Genomic DNA, 24,302 nt, shown 5'->3' on the forward strand with positions numbered 1-24,302 from the left:
TTACAAATGCTTCACGTCTACTATTATAACTCAAGTTGGTGGCAAACGTATATTGGCACCGCAAATATTTTAACTTGATTTTAGGTTACGGACGAGCATGTCGGGATGCGATGCCGTACATCCATCGGGGCAGCTGCATTGTTAACAATGATTTATGACTATTATTATAATTTGTAAATATTCCGAAAGTCTGCTCGCCAAGCCGACGCTAAACTCTAGGGGTTGCTTTTTGGGTTAAATTTTCATGCTAGTCTCTTGCAGAAACTTTGAGTACGTTAACTTTTTCAACTATTATAGCTAACGAGTGATCTGTGAATGGCTTTTCGTAGGCACATTTGTTCACTCACTGGAAGGATTTCTATCGAAAGCCGTCCGTAATTTGGATTGTCTTCTGTGTGTTCGTGTCGACGTGTGAAGAACGGCTATGGTTGTAGTACCCGTATGATAGTTAGCCTATTGGCTTTCAAACGGGTCACCCCATCAAGATGCACCTCACTCTCTCCTGCTCACGCTTTCTCTGCCACTTGTTTGGCTTTCTGTAATGCCCGATGGCCATTTTAGTTTTTCTATAGAGCGCCTAGCTGCGTCCCATGCGTACAAATCTACCTCTATTTGCCGTACTTGATTTGAACTAAATTCTGTGGCTTCCGAGCAAAGTAGTGCGGGTACTAATCCAAAATCGAAAAATAGCACGATCACGCAGTCTTTTACTATCAAATCAGCGGTGCCGACAGAATGCAACAATTTCTGCCGGCACAAAGAATACATAACTTCAAACAGTACTTCACTATAACAAGGAATCCATTTATCCTCAAATACGGCTGCCACTAAACATCAGCCTTTGTACCCACGCCATTTGTCACACAACGATACTGGGAAGTTAGATCCGTGCCGGCGGTGCATATTGATACTCTTTGCTGTTGCCTGTATAGAACTAGTTTCGAATTTTGCCCTTTATCCTTTTTTGTCCTGAGCTTTCTCCGCCCCTTTCCTCGGTTCCGGGAAATACTTTTTACACATATGATCGTATGATACCTCGGTCATTCTAAAAATTTAGCTAGACATTACAGTGGCACGGATTAGCTTTGATTTGAATCGTTGGCCCTGTGACTGACGCAAAGTCGTACGTCAGAGATAGCGAATCCGTTTGCACGGACCTGATGCATATTCAAGCAGCTCCCTAAACTATTATATCAAAGAGCCGGTACAACTAGTGCCGCCATTAGACCTCGGATTATTGATTGCAATATCTCGACTCTGTGTTTGAAATTAATCTAGATGTGAATGAAAACTGGAAGTGGTCACTTGTGCGACCATGTGCCAGCTAGCCCCGGCCGATCGAGATGAACACGAATTCGCGAGGCCATCTGTCAGGCAGTCAGAATCGACAGGATGAACCAGCTGCCTTTTCATGGGAATCCTCCATTACTAGCGCGATGGACAGCGAACGGGTTTCCAGCGGTTAAGGGTGGGAAAAGAAAAGGAGGATCACTATTAGAACAGGCCCACTCCACTATTATGACAATAACGAAATAATCGTTGTTAATTATGCTTGTTGTCTTGTGGTTATCCGAGGGCAACGACTTATTTAGACTAGGTGGCAAACAGCTATGCACTGTTTTACATAGGACGCTTACTGAAAACGTATTATTCGCTCTCCTGATTTTGTGCTCAAGGGCGGGCGGCAAGTACCGCTGATGACGGCTATCATTAAAGACGCGTCTCTTATCGTTTCTTATGCATATTGAGTGTTTGACTCTCCCTGTCAATCTGTTCGAGCTACTGCTGATGATTGTCTAGGCAAACGAGAGTATTCGTCAAACGTTAGTTGACGTAATATCGAAAATTGTATTCGGTATCAAGCAAATCACAGGCTACGTACTCGGCATGGTGAAGTTCGACGTGTCACGGATATGATCATGAACGGGCGTACGTGTTGAAATTTCGTTAAAAAACTTGCTGGCAGCCAATCAAGAGAGTCTAGACGCTGTTGTTTTCTGCTAGCGGCGACTTCACGATGACATTAAGCTTAATGAAGGGCTGCTTACTAGTAATCAAATTAACAGCTTTACCAACTAGAAGTGGAAGCTTAACGGTCTATAGCACATCTGTTCTATTTGTTACGTGTATGATGATAAATCCAAAAAAATACCATAGACACCATAGACGCTTACAGACAACTCGCCATGCTATCCATTAGACCGTAATATTAAGTTATCACGGCTAGAAGTGTGATTAGTCAAATAATTTTAATTCTATTACTTCGCCCAGTTAGACTATACATTACTTAACTTGCTTAAGTATATCTTCGAACGAACATTTCTAGTCAGAATTGGCGCAAATTGAGCGTAATTGATGAACACCATTATGTAAGGATGTTCTAAGGATCACCTGTATATGCCTTACAAGCAAGTGTAAGTGCCGATCACGCAGAGATGGTGGCATTACGTAGAAGATCACTCAGCTTTCGGTGTTCACTCAATTTCAAACAATCAAAACAAAAAGGTATGAAAAAGCCGCTTGTACAGTTAGAAAAATAACAGTTCACTAATAATAAAAATAATAATAACAAAGTAAACATGTGACAAGCGTGTGTTGTCTTGGAATTTCATCGAAAAGTTTGCACTGACCTGTTTTTCACTGATAGCGCAGGCGACCTACTAGACAAGATTAAGATGCACAAAGCCCAAAAGGGAACTGCTGGTGCGTTGTGTTTCCACGATCAGATTGTAACTATCATAAGCCATAGGCAGGTCGTGCTTATATCAAACTCAAGTTTACGGCAAGACAAAGAAGCAGAAGGAAGAAGATGTACACAAGCGATCAAGCGACAAAAGATCCGATATAAGCAGCAGTCGTCAGTAAAACTGAAGTATGAGTTTGACGTGGTGGACAAATCAATGGATCTCGGTCAGCTTGGATTGCGATCAAAAATACTGTCCTTTTAGTTACAGGCAGGACATTAAAAAATTAAAGCGAATGTCACTTTACTATATAATCTGTCAGCGCTGGGCGTGAAGCTAATGGCGATGCTCTAATTAATAATCCTAATAGCGCATGTGAGCCTGAAACGGCGTTTTCAAGCGAACTATCATTATAATTATTACAAGCGTTAGTCTGTGGTAGCGGCAGGACTGCCAGGCACTTTTATTGTTTTCTTCGGGACTTATATGTATAGCGATCCGAGATTCTGGCCTTTGCGGCAAAACGAAAATCACATACAAACATGGAGCAGCTTGCGGTTGCCGGTGACTGATTTACTGCTAATAAACATCGATTCTATCTATCAGGGACGTTGTCCATTTACCTCTAGGAGTGCTGCTAATGGCGAAAGAGCTTCCAAAATAGTAATTACCGGCGGCGGCAGCTGAGCCTATACTTGAAAAATAGATAATCTATTCCTTCAGTAGGGCGCTCGCCTATAGACCATTATAACAATTGATTCTACCAACCATATATATATATCCAGTATAAGATCTTTGAAAGCAATTGTTCGCTAGAGAAGCTACTCCAGCGTTTAACGTGGATGTTTACACTTACAATACCTATTACGTCGTTAGGTTGTAAGATACGGGCAACTGAGCGCACCAAGCGTTCGTATTTCAAAATCGCATCCAAAACTCTTAGCCTATTTGGATAGGGCTGATCAATCTGGAGACAACTTCGCTTATGCAACGTTGAATACGTGTATGGGGGGCATCCGTTGATTGCTCCGCGAGCATTTGTGTGCATCAGATACGCTTGTCTATTACAAATGCTTAAACTTTCATAAAAAGTGCGTTCGGAGCATAGACATATTTGACATAACATTTGAAAACTTCCACGTGACGCCCCAGCAGGGTCGGCCTTGATTTTTTTCAATTTATGCTTCACACATTGCTCATATATTCATCGTGATTTTCTACGAAATAAAATAAAAGGCAATGTGTGTGGAAAAGTAAAGGGAATAAATAGAGTAAAATAAAGGAAACATTTTTTCCAGCTAGTATTTCCTATTTTTCTGTAAGGTATAAACGAATTGTTTCAACACTAGCAGCATAACTGAGTTATGAGGATTAAATTATTCAAAAACTGATGGCAACGTTTAGCCTGAGTGAATATAAGCTAAAAATACATCGGTGGAATAGCTGCTAATAATAACAGCAGAAAAGGTTGTCCATTCTCAAAATTAAGGGTGGAAATGAATGAATTGAGGTACTCTGGGAGACAAGCGGTTCCATTAGCAGCAGGGGTAAAGCTCCATTTGCGGAGCTTTGGAGCGACAATTTTAGGAGTACCGTCCTGCTCAGTTGGATGTATACACTTTAAAAGTAGCTTAATAAATGCATTGGCTTTATTACAACCTTCCATAGTCACACTGTCATGAAGTATAGCAATTTCCTAACTTTCAAGTGTAAGTTCTAAAGGTTACACGTTAATGACCCATGCATGACAGCTTGCCAGACATTGCTTAACTGCGTGCCTGTCTAGAGCATGCGCCATGTGTGAGATGTTTTCGTGAAAAGAAATATTGTGTTTAAGGTCGTAAGTAATGAAGATTAAGTTTTAGTACCCAGCCTTTTTGGCAGGCTCATGTAAGTTAAAAGCATGCCAGTACCTGATCCTAATATGTATAATAATCATTGCGTTATTAATCGAGTCTACATAGCAACCTTTGAACGTACTAATTCTGTTTAACATAAATAATGAAACCACAATATCATATTTTGGCAAAGAAATCTGTTCATAAAAAAGGTCCTGGGTTTTGAATTATTGTTAGTAAACATTAATTCGCTCACTGCGACCGAATGCAGGATAGACATAAACGTTTTTTCGTCCCACCTACCATCTGAGTCATTCAAAAACCATTATGTAAAGTGGACATCTGAAATTGATAAAAATAGCCATAGCTGTGCATTGTTATATAAAGACTTGCAAACTGTGTTCATCTTTTTATCGTGTTACGGAATAATAATAATAATAGTAGAAAACATAATGGAAGCCATTTGTCTGCACATCGGAATTACCTAGGAGAGACTACCACCTCCTACTTAAAAAAAACTTGGCACAAAGTAGGTACTCTATACACTTTTTTTAAGATTATCTTGACTAAAAAATATTATGTACATAGTATGGTGCCCATGACCTTGGACATTTGAAAGAGGTGTTTCCTATGAATAGAGAAATATCACCATATGCCAACAATGTCAAAGAGACTCATAGAAGCTGGCTGGCTGGCTAGGAGGCCAAGCGCAGACTCCACGGCGTCTACAGCCGTGCCTAAAAGGTTCCAGAGCAGAGACCTATGAGGCTTTCCAGGCTGAGCATCGGCTAAGCGCCGAAAGCCCAGTGTAAACAGAACAGTGCATTATCACAAGTTAGAACGTTAGCTGGCTGATACGGTATGTACGAACATACAAATGTCATTTATATAGATCCTTCTGAAACAGGAGGTAAACAGGTCAACAAAGCTCTTTCACATGTAGGCTTGTCTGACCTCAAAGTAATGAAGACGAAAGAGAATCATACTTCCTACCTAACCTTCGGTAAGCTGTTAGTAGAAGCAGAATGTATGTATGTGGCTTTCAATGAAATTATAAGCTAAAATTTAGAATTAAAAGAAGGTGCTCTTCTGGAAAGCTTTGGCTATACTTCTAAATGTTCACAGTCAATTGTTTTATATCTACATAGTTTTTGTTGCCAATGGTTTGCTAGTTGATCATCTTCTGATCGTAGAAGGGCGTAAAGTTTTATTAGTTTCTTAAAAGGACCACCCTTTTTACAACTATATGGAAATGACTTAACATATAATACTAAGGAGGCAGTATAATTACTATCGAGGTCGGCATAAATTACGGCCCTTAGAAACGTGAAATAAAATCCTTATCCCTAATGTCTATTTGTCAATAACCCGTAAACACTTTTAAGACGTGAGCAACTAATGATGTTCAGAGTAGATTCGTCTCTCTATTTACTTACCGAATTAAGTCGATGCTGGTGTGGAAAAACGCTTTAGGAAAAAACGTTAGATGTATTTGTACGCAGAAGATCCTACGCAGCTGTCAGAAGCTTAGTTCTCAGTTGGCATCGCACGGAATCGAGTTTCGGACGATTCAGAGCGCATTGAATCTTATTCAGACCTATGTTTATTCAACGGACACTAAGTCGACGTAGGCGCGTCCTGCTCGGAATCTCTCAAGCTGCGTTACGAATATTCGTTTGGACCTATTTAAGCGAATAAATCCACCCACAAGTCAATTGTCTGAACCAACTGTTTAAGCGATCTCAGGAAAGTAAAAGCATGTCAGACATCGCGTGGCTCCGTGCGTATTTAGGTTTAGTCATTACCCTTTATAATTTAGCTTTCAAGTAATTATTGCTTTTTTAGCAGGCCAGTGACTAGAAACATAGGCTCAATGTGCTGGCTCAAACGGAAATACAGGACCTACCCTGTCAGAAAACAAACCGTATAATATATACTCCGCTGTGTCTTTACGTAGCTGTAAGTTGTTGTACCGTTCAGACAAATCAATAAATCAGATATTCTCTTTTCTACTAGTTGAGCCGAAACGAGATGGTGGTCCAGAAGAACACGACAGTGGTTAATTCTTTGCAAGCAATCAATACACTGTTCAAACGGAATAGGGCCACCCCGCACATGTCCCCACGATCAGAAAAAAGAAAATCTCAGCAGATGTCAATGAATCAGAATTTTACTAACATTTAGCAAATAACGGGTTTTCTGCTACATTAGTAAGAATTTTGCTTTAGTTTTAGTATCTCATATTAAGTTATTGAAGTTATGATACCCCCCTTCCGTTACAAAGGAACATCCGGCGAGCGTGGACAGAGTAAGGCTTAGTAATTATTTGCTTTTAGACTTCTATTTACTGGATGAAAGCGTTCTCTATTTAGTGCCAGTTTACCCACTATATTGTCCGTCGTGTAATTGTTAGCTACATAAATCGCACGACGTCGGGTTTGGCTTTGTGTTTATTTATTAAATAGGCGGTCGGGAGTGAATTGCCAACAAATTCATTGACAGACGCAATATACGGTCATCAGCTACATCCCTGTCCTTAATAAAAGCGATACAACATTTCAACCAGGAAGACTTAGTTTTAACTGAAGTCTATTTATTTCCCCGTTGTATGGTTCAATTGGAATTTTGCGATCGTGTTAACGTTGCCCTCGATTATTTCCAGAGGGAAACGATAGAAAATTCAGTTGATTGAGTTTGTGTTTTTTAGCGACATAGCTAGCACAGGGTACTCTACTTGCTATTGTTATTGAACTTCTGTTGTTGTGCTGCCATCCGACTTCACCACGTAGCTTCTTTCCCCACGCAATCGTCTAGCTGCTTCTGTTCGGCAAACGATGCTTTCAATACTGTGACCAAAAGGTGCTGCGAAATATTCACGAAGCCTTAACAAACCCTATTTTGATTTCACTACCCAGATGAAACCTCAAATTCATATATACATATATATAACGTATGGAGAGCCGATGAACAGTCCAAGTCTAACCAATAACATAGGCTGCGATTGTTACATTTGAGCATCTAGATTAGCAGCTAAGAGCTTCTTGTCGTCACGACTTTTCATAATAGTTCCTTGAAGAGTTAGGTTCATTCAATTCATGTCGAAGTCTCCAACATGAAATAGCAATGGGTCTATATGGGCGAGGGGCAAAACACACTAACACAACCGATGCTCGCCTCACGTTGGAGGGAAGGCTTCAGTACGCGGCTCTAATCAGGGCAAATGTCATAAGATAGGCTAAGCGATTGTTCGGTCAGCGACTTCTTACCCAATATCCCACCGAACTTTTTGATCACTTTTATGGATAGCCTTATGTATGGATAGAATGTTATATATACACAGCTTGAGACAAGCTTGACGGTCATTTTAGCGATATGATGTTTAGTGACTTGGAGCGTAGTGGAATTTAACTTAGGTTACTTGGCTTTACCAATTATAGTCGTCAAATATGTGCATTAAGGAGAGTAATCGTACATGGTTTCCCACATATTTCGTGTGAAGTAAGTCACCTTTCAACCCCAAATTCTTACATGATACTTATTGGGGCTAACAACGCACGTTATATTGTATTATTTATTATAAAATATGGGAATAATAGTTTCGCCTAAACCTTTTATGGGGAATTAATTAAATTACCATCTCTTCTCATACGTAAGACAAATACCACGACCTTATTTAAGTACAACACCACAAGAGATATCGTTTTCGCTGCGATGTCATTCTCCTCGGACGAAACCTTCACTAAAATCGTAACCGCCGTGTGCAAAGATTTTGTCGGGACAGGTCGATCTCCCCATGACCGTCGCCACGGTATCAGGCAGAGACCACATTCACTGAGACGACAGAAATAGTAGGAAGGGCTTGAAACGGAGAAGAAGCTGACATTAAGTCGGTACAAAGCTGAAAAACGGATCCAGCTTAATAATCAAACTTATTTTGTAATGAACTTACTCTGTATTGTGGCCGCAAATATACGTCCGAATAAACTGTCTCTAGTTTGGCAGCTAAAAATCATACAAGATAGATTCAAAACTAAACGGTGTATGCAAGCTTGAGTCGATGATTCGTATGTCTTCATTACGTTCATCTTCATTTATATGTCTTCAATTGTGGATAATTAGAGCTAGGGCTCTGCTTTTTGAAAAATTATCTCTCATTTACCGCCGATCATTAAATGATTGAAATTGATTTAGCATGTTTCGGTATAACTTTACTTATTAACACTATCAGCACGGAAGCTCTATCTGCTCTACAGATGGTATCTGCTTCAAACGGCACATATAGACCGGAAAATGAACAATAATTTTGTTAACATTTGTTATATTAGGATAAACTAGTTCGGAGTTTTTGGGTTTTGCGTCGGAAAAGAGTGTTTTATGGAACTTACTTTAATTTGAAAAATCACGCGTCGCAAGTTGGGTCCAACTAAGACGTCCAGCTCTTTACTTAGTAACTGCTTATTACAAAGGTATTCTGTATAAACCAGAATTTAATCGTAGCATAATAAAAATATATGATTCCATTCCTTCTTGCATTAATTTTGAATAGCTTTGGCAACTTTAGTAGACTTTTTTCATAGAGGTGCTAGATTTTAACTTATTAATGTAAAACATTCTCACACAATATTTTTTCTGAAGAGGTGCAAACGAAAAACAACTTATATTAGAAACAGTCTAAATCTGAACGTATGTAAACATACGTTCTTTGCACGCGGAATATCCTAGTTGTTAATTGTCTTTTTTTAGCCTACTTTTTCGTCGTCATATGTACGTTTCTCATGACTGAAGGTCTGAACTAATGGATAATAGCGTCTGTGTTTATTCGTTCCTTTTAGATATATTCAACCGCGACCAACAGTTATAAAGTTGCCTTATAATCCATTAGCGATAATCACAAGTTCTTCAGGTGTTTCGTTGTGAATTGAGGCCCTTCAATTTTCAGATCAAGTTGAAGTTACGACTGATACGCAATTAACGTGCTGCTGCTGCTGCCAATGAGGAAATACCTCTCGAACAGATACTGGAGGTACGCGCTAATTCTTCTCAACTTCTGTCCACAATGAATCCCTTTCGTACCTTAATCTAAGGTATCTGTCTCTTTACACCTTTATAGCATGTAATTCTAACTAGCATAGTGGTAAAAAATACGTTGACCTCAATAATCCACGCTAGACGCCTCTCAGACACTATCTATACATGACGGTCTTTATCTAGACAGTGATAATGTAGGAATAATAATAGACAATATCTGACAAGTTTGAGACATTTCTTACTCTGAGTGTTTTCTTTGAAAATCGATAAAGTTATGAATCAATACTAACGCAGGACGATGCAGTAGACGTCTAGCAGAAGTATCAGCAATAAGAGGCTTTGATCGCCGACCGTCGCGAACTAAGTTGTTATCCGAGCCTTGGCATTGAAGTTACTCAACACGAACTTATGCAGGTATGGCGGACCCGATGTTCATTGTAAAGGTACAATAGTAAATACACAGGTGACATCAATGTGCTAATTGGGTCAGCGATTTTATTACAAATGCTTGAGCATACTGGCTGTATTAGGCCGGGCTAGCTTCGTTAACCCGATTACCATAGCTTGCCGTAACCGAAGCCATATCCCCCGTATCCATGGCTAAGACCGAGCCCGTGACCTGCGCCGTAGCCGTAGCCCGCTCCGTAGCCGTAACCCGCACCGTAGCCGTAACCGCCTCCGTAGCCGCCGTAGCCGAGGCCTCCGTAACCGCGGTACAGGCCATAGCCGCCGCTTCCGAGGTATCCGGCGAAGCTAACAGCCACGAGGGCGGCGAGAACAATCAAGGCAGCCTAAAATATATGAAATACGTATTAGATTATGAACCTGAAAATAAAACAGCTAATTACAGAACGATGCGTCACCGCTAATGGGGCTTCTCTGTTTGTGAACGTGGTATAGTAAAAAAAAATTGCGTGCAATACTCACGCTGAAGTGCATGTTGAAGTCAACGAGGAGTTGTGATTGGAATCTGATCGAGTATATCCCTTTTATACACAAAGTGGGAGTGTCCCTTCCAGAAACGGGTATCCTCTCCTAAACATTGAATGCACATGTAGGAATATCAAGTTAGATTGTAAAGAAATGTCGTATTTTCTGTTAAAATTGATAGCTATAGCGTACATCAACTGGTCTTGACGAAACACGGCATAAGATAATGATTCATACCGCTGGAAACGAAGTAATTATTTATGATGATATTTTAACCAACTATAGTCTGCCCCGTTTAGCCAGTCTATCTGCATACGATACAAATACGTACGTAACATGAAATGTAACAAACTCACAACTTGTCTCGTAAATTTTGGAAAAATGCTTCATATAAGACACGAGGAATTTAACCTTTCCCGGTTGTTTGATGAAATTTTTGAAGGTAGAAGTAAATATGTGGATGAAACATTTATTTGGGTATATATTTGTATATACCTATCGAAATAATGCGATATTTAACCCGACAGAAACGTTATCAGCTTTCAATATATTTCACACGTTTCAACCAGTTATCGATGTGATCTTAAGTATGTGGGCAAGTACTTCACGCCAATTACAGTTATGTGCCAAGCAGAGTGAAGGTACGCTCGAGCTTTGCTTGACTAGAAAATTAGAGATTTTTCTGGCAATCGTAAATAGTTCCATTTCGCAAAGAGTAAGAATAGACTGTAAACAGGCCTATATGCATCCTCGTTAAAATATGATCGAGCATATATTAGTGACCATTTACTCCGTTAGTATTTGTTTGTCTGGATTTGCCTTCAAGCTGCTGTTGAAGTCCAGTACAGGTTTGGAGCTTCCGTTCGGTGATTCGATTCCAATCAACGCATATATCAGGAAGTCCGTAAATACGCCAAGTTATAGTTGATCAATGCATTAAGTCTGGTGAAAGTTAACCTGTCGCAAGATGCAGCCGTTCTGATAGGTTGTCGGGCGCAAACCATCATGAAGGAAGTAAATAGAAGAGTGCTTAATATAATACGCCGTAATCAGCACAAAATTATTTCAGACTCGCAATTTTGCACTAAATTTGTCACACACGGCACTTATGTACAATAGGACATCTTTTAGCCTAGATCATAACCAGCTAACTGCAAAAGTTTCGTGGGAAGATGAAACATTTATCTTGTGATTTGCAACTGGCAGAAAGAGATCTGTGAGCCATATGATCATGGTTTAAGTTCAAACAACTCATCTGCATCGTACAAGATACTGTCTATCACGTACCACGCACCTGTCGTGCTTTTGTCTTTGGTCGGACAACACTGGCTCTATCGAGCTTCAATTACGGATTAACAAATTAACCCGTACTGGCGTGACGAAATTAGCAAAAAAAAAAAAACGCATGCTTACTCGAACAACTTTAAGTTAATGTTTCTTCTGGATGGAACGTAAACCTTTCCTTTAGAAAGCGATCCGTCGGCTTCTCTTTGACTCTGTCACGTATTGTCCGCAGTTTATCCAACGCGATTTTGTCTTCTAGACCTACTTTTTCGGTTTGCTAGCATTGAACTTAAGGCTAACGGCTCCCTTCGTTTCACATTGTATGACTTCTATCAAATCCTGTTTATCCTCTAACGTTTAGTTCTTCTGTCGGGTAAGGCTGTTGCACGCTAATCCACGAATACTCAAACACTATTCATCGCAATATTGCACCTATATATATAAATAGTGTGTGTGTGTGTGCGCATATACAAACAAACAAAGCCATCATCCGCTGAAGTAATTTTTCTATTTTTTTATGGCTTAATCTACAATTTATTGAAACGAGCTAATATAAAGGTATCCAAGCTAGCGAAAAGCTATTGAAGAAGATAAAGGCGAAAATTTAATAGGGACTTAGTTGCCTGCCTGCAATTCTTTTTTGTTTGTATGCATTAAATGAACTTCAGCCTCAACTACATTGAAACCTTTCCAAAAAGCCACGAAAAACGGCTCTAATTGTTCAAGTGGATAAATACTATATATATATATATATAGACCTTGTACCTCTACGTTATCTCCGTTAGATCTCATTGTGACAATCTGCATCGCGTTAGACAAACCCTAAGATAGGTGGTGCGCCGACCGTATTGCGGCACGAAACGTGTAGGCGAAAATGTCTGCTAATCTAATATGTATAAAAATAACGCAGAACATTATTATTAGGATCATACACAGGCACTGCAGCTGGAAGATGAATTGTGGACCAAGCGGAAGACTGGCTTTTGTTATGCGTTTGGTGCGTACACCATATTGAATTTTATTTTTGACAAAATTTCCGGTTTGAGAGGAGTTACGCTCACGTAAGATCACCCAGCGGCGCATGCTGCTATACACGAGTACTGGGCATTCTTTACTGCACAAATGGCTAGGTAAAGCTGACGAAGTCGAGATATCATCCAGACAAAAATTAGATCGTTGACTAAAGGATTGCAGACCAGCGTTACGTACGTACTGTTAAATTAGGTTGATAACTGATGTAAAGTATTTCACAAAGAAAAACGGGGGAACGCAATGTATCGAATCATAAAGGGTAGAGAAACGACAAGCTGGCAATATAGATCCATAGATACAGTTATTGGTGAGCAAGCGAATTACGTACGATGGTACAATGAGAAATGGAAATAGTAGTATTTAAAAAAATTACCATTAAGACTGGTAACTTCTTCTATCGTTGTCTACGGTAGTGATAGCGCTGTTATCGTCAATTAGCGTCATAGCGGCGGATGCTTTTACTTGTGGCGGCAAGGCGATGTCTGCGCACCGACGGAAGAAAGCAGATCACTCTGTTGATGCAAGGTTAACGGGCTTGTTATGCAGCGTAGCGAAACGTTTGGCAAGTACCCAATGTATGACAAGACATCCATGTCAAATGCGCACCCTGCCGTACCCCCGTTGCCACTAGCTAGCTTTCTCGCTGACAGAGTTAATAATTAAGCGATGTACCTGCTTCGATCGCTTCTATGGCTGACAAACGACTATTTATTAAGTGGCTTTGTCTTGTATAGCAGTTCTAGTACATTGTACTCTCGCTTACAGAATAGTGTTAAGCCGACATTCTAACTGTGCAGTCTGCCCCTACAGCAGCGACTGCACAACTTCTAACGGACGACTATCAGGCCTTCACCGTACAGATTACATATAGTTAACGCCCTCCCTCTTTGTTTGTTGTCACCATAGTTACCTACGTTTCTTCGTACAGCAAGGGGCAAGATGGCAATCGTGCCGAACGACTGCCCCGACCTTGACAGCACTGCGGGTTCGGCGGAGCGTATGCTTGCTCCTGAGTAGCGGCCGCAGTGGGCAGTGAACGGTGGCAGAAGCTCTAAAGCGACTCGCCTCTGAAATACTATCAGCAGGGCTGCGGCGATCGCCGTCTCACTAAACGTATAAAAGGGTGACGTAGGCAATAGTTAGTCAACGAAAAATTTCAGGAATCTACAACATGAACTTCACGGTAAGCAACTATGAGGACTTCCTCCAATTAGAAATCTTCCCTGAAGAGTAATCGTTAGTGTCTGTAAACGCTCAAAAGATATGGCGCAAACTCACTAATTTAGCTGTTGTTCTCTTGTCGGTCTTCTACTGTTATCTGTTATGTAGGCTGCTCTGATCGTTCTCGCCGCCCTCGTGGCTGTGACCTTCGCCGGATACCTCGGAGGCGGTGGCTATGGCTTGCACCGCGGTTACGGAGGCCTTGGCTACGGAGGTGGTTACGGCCACGGAGGTGGTTACGGCTACGGAGGCGGTTACGGCTACGGAGGCGGTTACGGGCACGGTATTGGATATGGAGGAATTGGTCTCGGCTACGGCAAGAAATGGTAGAGAAAATCATTGAACAAGAAATAAATTACCATACGAAATAAATTAGGTGTCAGCGTCTATTCGACTTGTCTTCCTTCTATCTAGGAATCAAAAAGAGGTTATCCACTTGTTTCGCCTGTAGCTGTCGTCTTAGGAAACTATTCGATCAAGACAAAGCTAGAAGATATATGCGAACCCACAGATCTCGAACAATAAATCAGTTAGGGTACTTGTGTCACTAACCTCCATGAGCAGGTCGAGGTACGTGCGCAAGGTTTATTATAGACAGATGGAAAATCTAATTGGCTTCTTTTAATAAGTCTGAGTTTAGGGTGTCGCAAACATCACGAAAGCTATCGTACACCCAGAAGATAACATAGTTAGGTGTTTAAGAAACAACTTCACCTGCAGAGTGTAGTATTTTTCCTTCAATTAACAAGGCTACACTTGATAATATAATTATATTTGCTCACGTTAACTATCACAATGTACTGTTCAATTTACAACCAATAATATCTATATAAATACGACTACTGATTTTGGTGCAAAGCAGTACTTCGACAGATAAAGGCACAAAGTAATCCTTGAGGCAAACTCCTCATATCCAGAATACAATGCTACGAGTTATAAATAACTATCCTTTTTATACGTTTTATCATAGATAATAAGTTAAAAGCAATAATTGTCAGTTCACGTGGGCCCTATAAGATTTATAAAGCGATAGTTTATCATCAAGTCATTAGTCCTAAAGGCACGAATAGCGTTGTATAAATTAGTATATTCCGGAGACGGTATCGAGGACCGTGTTTTACGGTCGCTATTCATCAGGCTCCGGAAAACAATTAACAAAAAATCGGCTCAAAGTGTATCGGTTACAAATAAAATCTGTTTTAATGGTTACTAATGCTGTCTGGAACGCTTGAGTATTTTTTCTGTCGAGGGTCGATTTAGAAAGCAGGCGAGACTGCTTTTTATGCTTCATCACGGCACTTTACCTCAGTCCGAGCGTCAGATTTGTGCCCATTAACGCCCTAACTATGTCAACCGCGTTAATGATCGGAATCGAAGAAACAAGTTGTTTTTTTTAACAGTCACTTACGTCGTGTGCGAGCCAAGCTGTATGGTTTGCAAATGCCTATTGATGTGTATAATGAACCATCCTGTTTTGTGTCGAAATTCAGTTTGAGACGAGAATTATGGAATTACTGTAACCAGCGCAATACAGATTCGTTAGTAGGTTAATTCGACTTGGCCTTCTTTTTTTTTTTGTTTTGTTTGCAATCAGCATGCAAATTATCCACCCGCCGGCTTTTTACAAATTTTATTTAAGGGCCGTCATGAATGTTTATAAGCACATTTTCATAGTTTTTATTTGTCATTTCAAGAATATTATTCGAATGCCTAACTGGATTAGGGTATGTTTTTTTAAGGATATTGCAAAGACAAGCAAACAGATAGGACATATTAAAGGGGCTGCCGCTGTGGACAAATACATCTGGATGCACTATGAATTTTGGTATGGTATTGCCGCATGGTTTGAAGCTGAAAACTAAAGCGCAGGTTTCTAGAAAGGGGATATCAAGCAAGATCACGTTGTCCAGTATCCAGGGTCCTCCCAAAGTGTTGCATACGTGTGGATAGTCTGCCGGACATGTCATGTCGGACCATGAGCCATTCTATCAGAGCAGGCCTTTTCAAATACACGAGTGTAAGATAGCCAAATACAAATTCCTATGAGTTTATCAATACCGGCATACAGAGGAAACATAGGATGATAGCTTTCTCCAGTAGAGATTCTTTTAGAACTGAATAAATAGAGGCCAGCTCTAGTTGACAGACACAGACTATAACTTATGCTCTACAGTTTCAAATTATATGGGGCGGTTCCCCGAACCATTACGATTAATATATATATATATATATATATAGCCCTTTCCGACTAAAATAGCTTATAGGACAGAAGAAAATATGTGTGTTGTTAAAGTAATGTAAAAAACCTACACGTGCTGAAATGTATCATTATTGTCTAATCTATTTTCAAATCGGCTAGAATTTGTTAGGGAGACGGCCGACTTGAGGTCGAAAACACGACTATGAATGAGCTAAGGGCATCGTACTTCCCGACAACCTTTCGAGACGCTGTTAGCATTAAGGACACGTTCAGCCTGTGCAAAGCAGATTCTTCTAGGGGAAGCGTATTCTTCTCAAGTGGTTACTGAAAAAAGACATTTTCCAATACTCTTCTGCTGTATGTCCAGGACCCGAATTCCCATTAGGCAAAAAGCATGTTCTGCACGGCGTTTGGCAAACGTTAGCACTGATGCCGTCATCATTCTGCTTCACATCGTGGGTTGCACGACGAACCTGTCGTGCAAATTTATAACAGAAAGGAACGTTCATCGCGAGCAAAATCGTTTTCGGTTGGCCTCAATTTTTCAAACTGACATAAAACGTACGGGAGTAGTTAAGCTCATAGATTGGTTTCATCGAAACTCGGAACAATGCTATGAATAGGAAATCCATAGAATAATCCCAATATCTAAAAAAAAAACCTTACAATATTGTCATAAATCACGTGGCAAATCGTTAAGGTCAAATATAAGAACGCTCGCGTCCATGTTTCTTCGTTCGTGTTTACTCTATAGGTAGCGCTGCGTTCGGTGTCTACAATGATTTGCTTGATGTACGAGACAGTTTACTGGTATTGATTGGCCCAATATTGAATTACTTTCTCGCTGTCCAACGTGTCGAGGCATTTGTAAATGGTAATGTAAACCTTATTCGTAAACGAACGTAAAATTGCTTTTACCTTAGTTGTTCGAACGTTTGTCCAGTGTGTTCATAGAATGTTACATGTACTGAATACAGGCAGCTCTATACTTACACAGGTTGGGTATTATGTATATCATTGGGTTATATGTAGTTTTAACAAACACATAGTTTGGTATTGCCAAAAGCCATGTTTAGGATCGATTAACTACTATTTTAGATGTGGCCTTCACCTGTTCTACAGCGTGTAGCAAAAACGAGGTATTGGGTTCGAGCCTTAACCAGTTATCAAACGATTTGAGCTTTCAGTGCCAACTAACTGGGCAGTCACATTTGAGCAGCATAAATTCCCTTATTCTGTTTACTATTCTTAATACAGTTCCGGCCGTATAACAAACCTGCGAGAGACACACTATGAGTAATACTGAACCCGCTGTCGATTAACGCATATGGGCCTTTGACTGGATAGCACTTTACGGAACCGGTCGTCTCGTATACGAGATATTGTTTGCGTTGCAACTGTCTAACATAGAGCTATATAAGTGTTAGTAAACCAATAAATAGGTTTTTTTCGCAAGTTAGAAGCCAGAAAGTTTAGTGCTTTCGTCAAGTCCTTGACGTATATACGACTAGAGGGACAGTGAAGGTATACAAACTTTTATGTGAATCGTACCTCTAATATTTGTTTTTATTTTTATTTAAAAACCGATTTAAAAAATCGAAGGCGTTGCGGCCACTGACCGAGATGCTTTGTCATAGGACAGCGATGCTATGAGCCAGCTGAACGTTCCCGTGCAGTTTCATTGTTGTTTATAATGGTTCTTTCGTACATTCATAACTGAGCAGTTTAATTTTGGCTCTTTAATATGGTCTGAGTAGAGCATGTTGGCTATCTCCCTCGTATTACACTGCTTCCTTCTATTTCCTCCTATAACAATAGTTAAGTTAATCTCATAGAGAAAAGCTATAGATAGGGCCCATATTGGCATCACACGTGTACAGCGGGGTTGTAGAAACCGGTTGGCTAGCTCTCGTTCCAACAGCTTCTTGTATGCATTCTAGGAGATAGCTTCGTCAACCGTCGCGTATGACATCGAGGACCAACTATGCATCTCCTCGTTGCAGGACGTGCGTAGTTCCATCCGTTCATGCCTGTAGCAGGCTGTAAGATCCTGTGGACAGGGTCAACGTCAACAAGTGTGTGAGATTGTTTTCTATTCTTTATGGCCATAGGTCAAGTGCCAGAAGCGAGTGCTTTGTTTTTTTTCCTTATACTTGCGTTACGTCTCGCAGAGGAGCGTTTCTTTGCTATCTGGGCGATCGTACAGGTTTCCTGTCATTTACCACTGTAAGTGGCACGTATGACATTCAGAGTGGTTCCGCCCAGTCGGGCATTCCTTGGTCGGCTGCTTAAACCGGTCTGTTTCTGATTAACCAAATTGGCTCCCCAGGGCTTACCACAAAGTTACCGGCTCTACTGAGACGTTGTAAAGCTTCGGCTAACTTTTCAGTAACTAGTGACTCCTTTTAGAGGATGTTCGAGTTCGCAGCAGTGGAGCGCTTTCGACTTCTACTTTTGCAGTTCTAAACTTGGAATGGCCGCGGCTAAGTTGCTCATTGTTTGCTCCATGTCAACTTCTGCGGTGGATAGGAACCTAATTGTAGTCAAATGCGTATTTTCAGCCGAAGTTACATAGGTCCACACCCTCGAGGAGTTTTCTTGTTTTTTTTTTTTATTATTACTATTGAGAAAGGTTACATCATATTTTTGACCCATGGCGACTGAATTTTTTTTTATTTTACCCATTTATTTATTATAATCACCCAAGAAGTAATAACAGGACTTATTGCTGCATATTCAGCCACATTTGTTAAGCAAAAAGTTTTAATCCTTTTTACTGCACTACTGTATGACTTAATTGTCTCGTAAAGATACAGATGCACAATCACGCAGGCTATTGTGTTTCAGTATTCTTTTGTTGGGTAGCAACCAACTTCGGCCTGACGCCAATATGACCTGGTAGCAATGTCTTCCCCAGAGACGTGCGGAATATGTTAGTTTTTGGCACAAAATTAAAACGATTCAACGTGTTTCTACATTTTCATAATTCGGGTACACAAAAACGGACTCGTGTCCGCATCTGCAACCAGAATAACTTTCAAATAATCTCATACTACTTTGCCATACGGCCGACAAGAACAATACAGCCGATAAATAGTTTCGTGGTTCAAACCTGGTACGATACCTTTTCGAGAATCTTATTTTCTCGTGACAAATAACTTCCTTCATCAGTAGTATAGTAGAATATGTGATTCCATATCTTGCGATCAGTTGCTGCGGGGCAGCTGAGCAGTCAATACCTTCTTGTGGAGAATATCGATTACGAGCCCCTGCCGATTTAAAGCAGTGCCCGCTTTAGCACCAGTTGTGTAGTAGATAATGTCGTATATGAGCTGTTATAGCATAATCAGTTGTTAATCTGTATAAGCCTAATTGCTTTTAAGCTTTACATGAGGCGAACGCATTGCATCACAAATCTTAATGGTCCAGCCGTACAGTTGGACCTGCTCGACGCGTGTCCTATATGCCATGCACAGTCGTGATAGGTCAACACAAATTTCTACGCTGTCACAAGCAGTCATTCGTAAAGCAGGCCTAACTTATATTGGCCTTTCTTAGAGCAGGGTAAACAGGAGCTGGCACAATTCGACCAGCCCCGTCGCCTTCGTCACGACCCTGTGGGATGTCACTGCAGGTAGAAAGAGGTCGTACTGCGACGGGGACGATCTATTTATGCTCGCTGTCACTTGTGGTTGACAAAGTACCCTTGCAGATATCTAACCGAGCGATGCGTGTACACATATAAGAACCTGCCTGCTGAAGTGTTTGAAGTTGCCTTTGCGAGGCACTCACTCCATGATGATTGCTTCATGTTTGCTATTCATATATAAATTGTAATTTCGTTCTTCATTAAGCAACTATAATTCGCAAATAAGAAATCCCTAGTAGGTAAATACCTGGCTCAGCCAGTTGTTGTCCAGGTCTCGTCTATGAGTAACAAGACAAAATTATAACTTGTACGTTTCGACGAAAATATCTTTCATAATTTCGAAAATCAAATTTGTTGATTGTGAAGTTTAACCACTGTGAAGACCATCACTTCTGCGAATTTCAATGTGTTTTTACTTTAGCAATTTCTAATTAGACGATATATTTGGCATACAATTACCAAGTAGAGATAAGATGACTTATCGTTAGCCGGATTTGCAAAGTATTCCTATTCAAACAAAAAGCCCATAGGTATTTAAACATAGAGTCAGAGGGTGTTTACTTTTTGTGAGTCTAAAAGTCGCTATTTCTAATTCTTCTATACAACACACATGACGAAGCTTAAATCGGCGATCTCTTGAGACGCTAGCGATATTTGAGGGCCATAAAAACGCGTCTCGAAAAGAAGACAATCTCAAAAGCTATTATATGAGGCATTTTTCATTCTCATCCAGTCTGCTTAGAGCCAGTTAAAGATGTATTCTAGTGGACTCATAATTGATTATCTCTGAAGTTATTATCCATACGGGTTCGTCCCTGCGGTATTTCACATATTACTACATGTTATTCAATACGGCTCTTACAGGTACTAACTAAAAAGGGCCCTCTAGATAGACTATGCTCTGCTATCTTTCCGGCTGTCCATTGACACGATTCGTAGGAAATAACAATAAAAACCTAATAGAAAACATTCCAAAAGCTGAAGAGAGTTTTCAACGGCCACCAGATACAGCCCATAGAGCAAAGTTACTGTAGATTAAATAAACATGTCCCCGTGAAATCTTAGTGAGTATTTGCCTGCTAGGCTTAGGTACACGTTGTGGCCTAGATTCGAACCCGGGCATAGAATGATCTCGTTTCATGCTGGAAGTCAGCCAGCCAGCCAGCCGTTTGTCTGATGGAATACCTAACGGCAATGACGGACGTGAAACATGGACCATATAGACGTATGTATACAAGTAAAAGTAACTTAGAAGTATCTATTAGACTTGGATCTTTAAACTTTTACTGGCATGTTTTGCGTGAGCAGAGTGCAATAAGGGAAAAGATTAATCTTTTCCCTTATTGCACTCAGTGAGGTGAAAAAGATAATATTTGAAATGAAGCATATGGGAAAGTGTACTGATTATTATACGAATTTCGGTTATTTTCTCTAATTCACGAGAAAATGCTGAATTTATCGAGCATTGCGTGCTGTAGCTAAAAACTCCCGTATATATCTATATATATATATATATGTATATATTTGGATGGGAAGGTCTAGGGTCTGTAGAATACAGAAAGTAGAAGAAAAGCATCATGTTCTGACGTAAAAATATTGTTCGCGACCACTGGCAAGTTAAATTGGTAGAGGTACATTTGATAATAAATAGTGTTTCAACAGTTGGAAGTAGAACCTAGAAGAATTCGAACGAAGTAGAATGTATACGTTGGCTGAGGATATACAAGAAAGTCGTAGATAAAAACGGTGAACAAATAAATAGGTAATAAATAATAAGCAGATGCGTTCGCGAAACTCACGAAAAATACTGTGTTTTTTTTTCCAGTTAAAAACACTGCCAATATATTTTGATTAGTCTAATCGCATCTAAATCTAGGCAAGAGGATCCCAGTGAGTATAACGTTTTAAACAGCCGTACGTATGCAAAAAAGCGTCATGGCCGTTCCACGTATGATTCAATATATAAGTACTTTGATTTGAAGGTTTTCACACCCGCTTGTTGGTAATTTTATCCGATGTTTGTCTTCCTGTTTTCTCCAGAAAATCACTGACTATATCTGACTAGGTTGACGGGAGCCCTATCAATTATACAAGATAAATTTTGCATCGAAAATACAAAACTCCTTAACTTGCTAGTACAATAAAGCACAAGATGAAAGGGGGTTCGGTTTCTTGTGTTATCAGACTACGGGTTCGTCTGCAGTCGAACTGCTTGTATGTAGCACATTTAATTTAGCGCTATAGATGAATGAACATGGCAACTATAAAAAACGTGGTCTCCTCGAGTAATATGTGCCATATGAAATGGTATTACGTCGAAGGTGCAATGTAATTTCATCTGAACCCTCATCAGAATCGCGTACGAGGTATACCGTCTGCTAAGTTATTCGACTTATAGGAGCCACAAACCAAAAAGGATGTTTTTACAAAATAGTGAACAAGTCAGGGTAAAAACGAAGGATCACAGCGTTCTATCAAGGCGTTGTCTACTCATGTCATAGATACGATGAAAAATAGAAGGACAATTCCCTTATTTGAACTATCGACCCCCCTATCTGGGTCGAGCTAATGTGAACCTCGGGATGTAAGAGTTTCAGTACTTTCTGTACCAAAAAGTGGTAAGCTTTTTTGCCTATCCTATATGGTGTTCTTTTGCCAAAGCAGTTTTGTGCTTCGGAATCTCACTTCAGTTGAATTAAACTGCACCATCGTTTCTATCAAAAGTTTAGACCGAGAGTCGCTAGGCGCCCGATTCGTTTCGAACGCATGGCAGTGACAACGGAGCACCGTCAGTGAACAATGTCCATCGATTATATCGAAAGGCCTTTTCTCGTCATTTTGCTTTCGCGATTGGCTTGTACATAGTAACACAACAACGTCGTGTTGATAATGTCAAGAAAAATGGGGCTGGCTTTGCTTATTGATTTGTTTATCGAATGAATTGTAAATAAATATTGTTCTAGCTATGTTCGACGAACGCACACACTGAAACGCAATAATGTTCTCGATTAGGATCAATACATATTGATGTTTCCTATTTCTGATTGGCGTAGAGTCGCTGACAAAGCAACTCTAGCAACATAGCCTCTCAAAAACAGCTTGTTCTTCCCATCTGTGCAAAAGACGTGGAGCTTTCTCTTTATCTAATGATATATATATTTAGAAAAATTGCCTGTGAAGACATGGCTCCAAGAAAACCTCATACGTAGACAGAAGAAGAGGACACAAAATATATTTGTACACATTGATATATAAGGACCCTGTGTAAATTGAGCAGGTTGTCCATACAATGGTTAATTCGTCTGCAAAAATCACCGTACTGACGCTTCCAGGCGATGCCATATATCGTTCGACTGGCAAACGTCCTTCGGCGATTAAGAAAAGTGTGCTGTATAAATGTTTTGCGGCTAGGTTTAAATCACTAGTATTCGGTTGAAAAGCTCAAAATGAAGATGCACTCGACCGATAGTCATGCGAGCGTACATACACAAGTAGATCCTTAATGTACAATGGCCCATCTCAACGATAGAATTTGCCCTTTTCGTATTCAGCTTACGGAAACTTGCCAAAGGCATTCCGTCATTTTGTTTGGAATTAATCGCAAACTGTTCATAAACAAAAAATTATCACTAAATGCCATACGCCATAATAGATTTTTTGGCCTGCGCCATACTATCTTTTGTTGGTGTTTATTCGTTGTAAGTAGTCCTATCAAGTCCTTTACGTCATTTGAAACTTGTTAAGCTGGAAAAAAGGCACGTAGGGTGAATAATGCTGATGACGCACTAAATTTGGCAGAAACGGTGACTCCGTTCGTCATAACACACTATTGATTATGAACGGATGAAATTTATTGTGCGTTCAAGAGTGTTCAAGCTTAACGATAATATCGATTTACGACTGCAGCACAACTACGTTGCGTTTCAGGTCACGTGGGCCTAGAAGTTGCAAGAAAACGAAACAGTTAATTATTATTTAGAAAATATTCACCATCAATAGTGTTTAGTAATTTCCGAATCCCGTTGATCTACTTCGTGCCTGTAGCGCTTATTCGAGCTAGAAAACTACAAAACCTTACAAAAACTAACAAAAAAAAGCAGAAAAATCATCAGATGACGTAATACGCGTTTGCAGAGTTAGATGAGTATGAGCGAACCTAGATTGTCGTCATTAATCATATTGGCTTCAATATAGCCCATAGTAAGTACTATCGTTGCCGTTGTAAGTATAAATATCCTGTAATTAAATAAAAATGATATCCGGACTTTTCGTTCTAATAATGCAGAATACCTAACAAGCATTGCTATCGATGTTGATGCCATTCACCTACTGCCCACAGAGTTTAATCCTATGTATTTTCCCTACAAATACGTTGATTTGGAGGCCGCAAGCATGACCTTGTTACGCTATAAATATCCCGTATTCCGACCACAACT

The 24,302-nt window shown here is 40.1% G+C and overlaps 1 protein-coding gene and 2 long non-coding RNA genes across 3 annotated transcripts in view; 1 reads left to right on the top strand and 2 right to left on the bottom strand.

The window, feature by feature from the left end:
* Nucleotides 1-10,019: 10,019 nt before the first annotated feature.
* LOC111255640 (uncharacterized) lies at nucleotides 10,020-13,935 on the bottom strand (the record flags this gene model as incomplete). The annotated part of the gene is made up of 3 exons (XM_086977739.1): nucleotides 10,020-10,341; nucleotides 10,478-10,585; nucleotides 13,711-13,935. Coding segments are annotated over 3 exons (570 nt in total), but the record flags the coding sequence as incomplete, so codon positions are not given.
* On the top strand, nucleotides 13,821-14,406 carry LOC111242788 (uncharacterized). The gene is made up of 2 exons (XR_015324099.1): nucleotides 13,821-13,979; nucleotides 14,126-14,406. It is a non-coding gene; the product is annotated as an uncharacterized LOC111242788 (long non-coding RNA).
* Nucleotides 14,407-14,548: 142 nt separating this feature from the next.
* The window catches only part of LOC111255534 (uncharacterized), a 28,017-nt gene continuing 18,263 nt past the window's right edge, over nucleotides 14,549-24,302 (bottom strand). Inside the window, exon 4 of the long non-coding RNA XR_015324077.1 lies at nucleotides 14,549-18,267. This is a non-coding gene — a long non-coding RNA (uncharacterized LOC111255534). The remainder of the gene's footprint in view (nucleotides 18,268-24,302) is intronic.

The sequence above is a fragment of the Varroa destructor genome, unplaced genomic scaffold (genome assembly GCF_002443255.2).
Source record: "Varroa destructor unplaced genomic scaffold, Vdes_3.0 BEIS01000001.1, whole genome shotgun sequence".
NCBI classification, from domain to species: Eukaryota; Metazoa; Arthropoda; class Arachnida; order Mesostigmata; family Varroidae; genus Varroa; species Varroa destructor.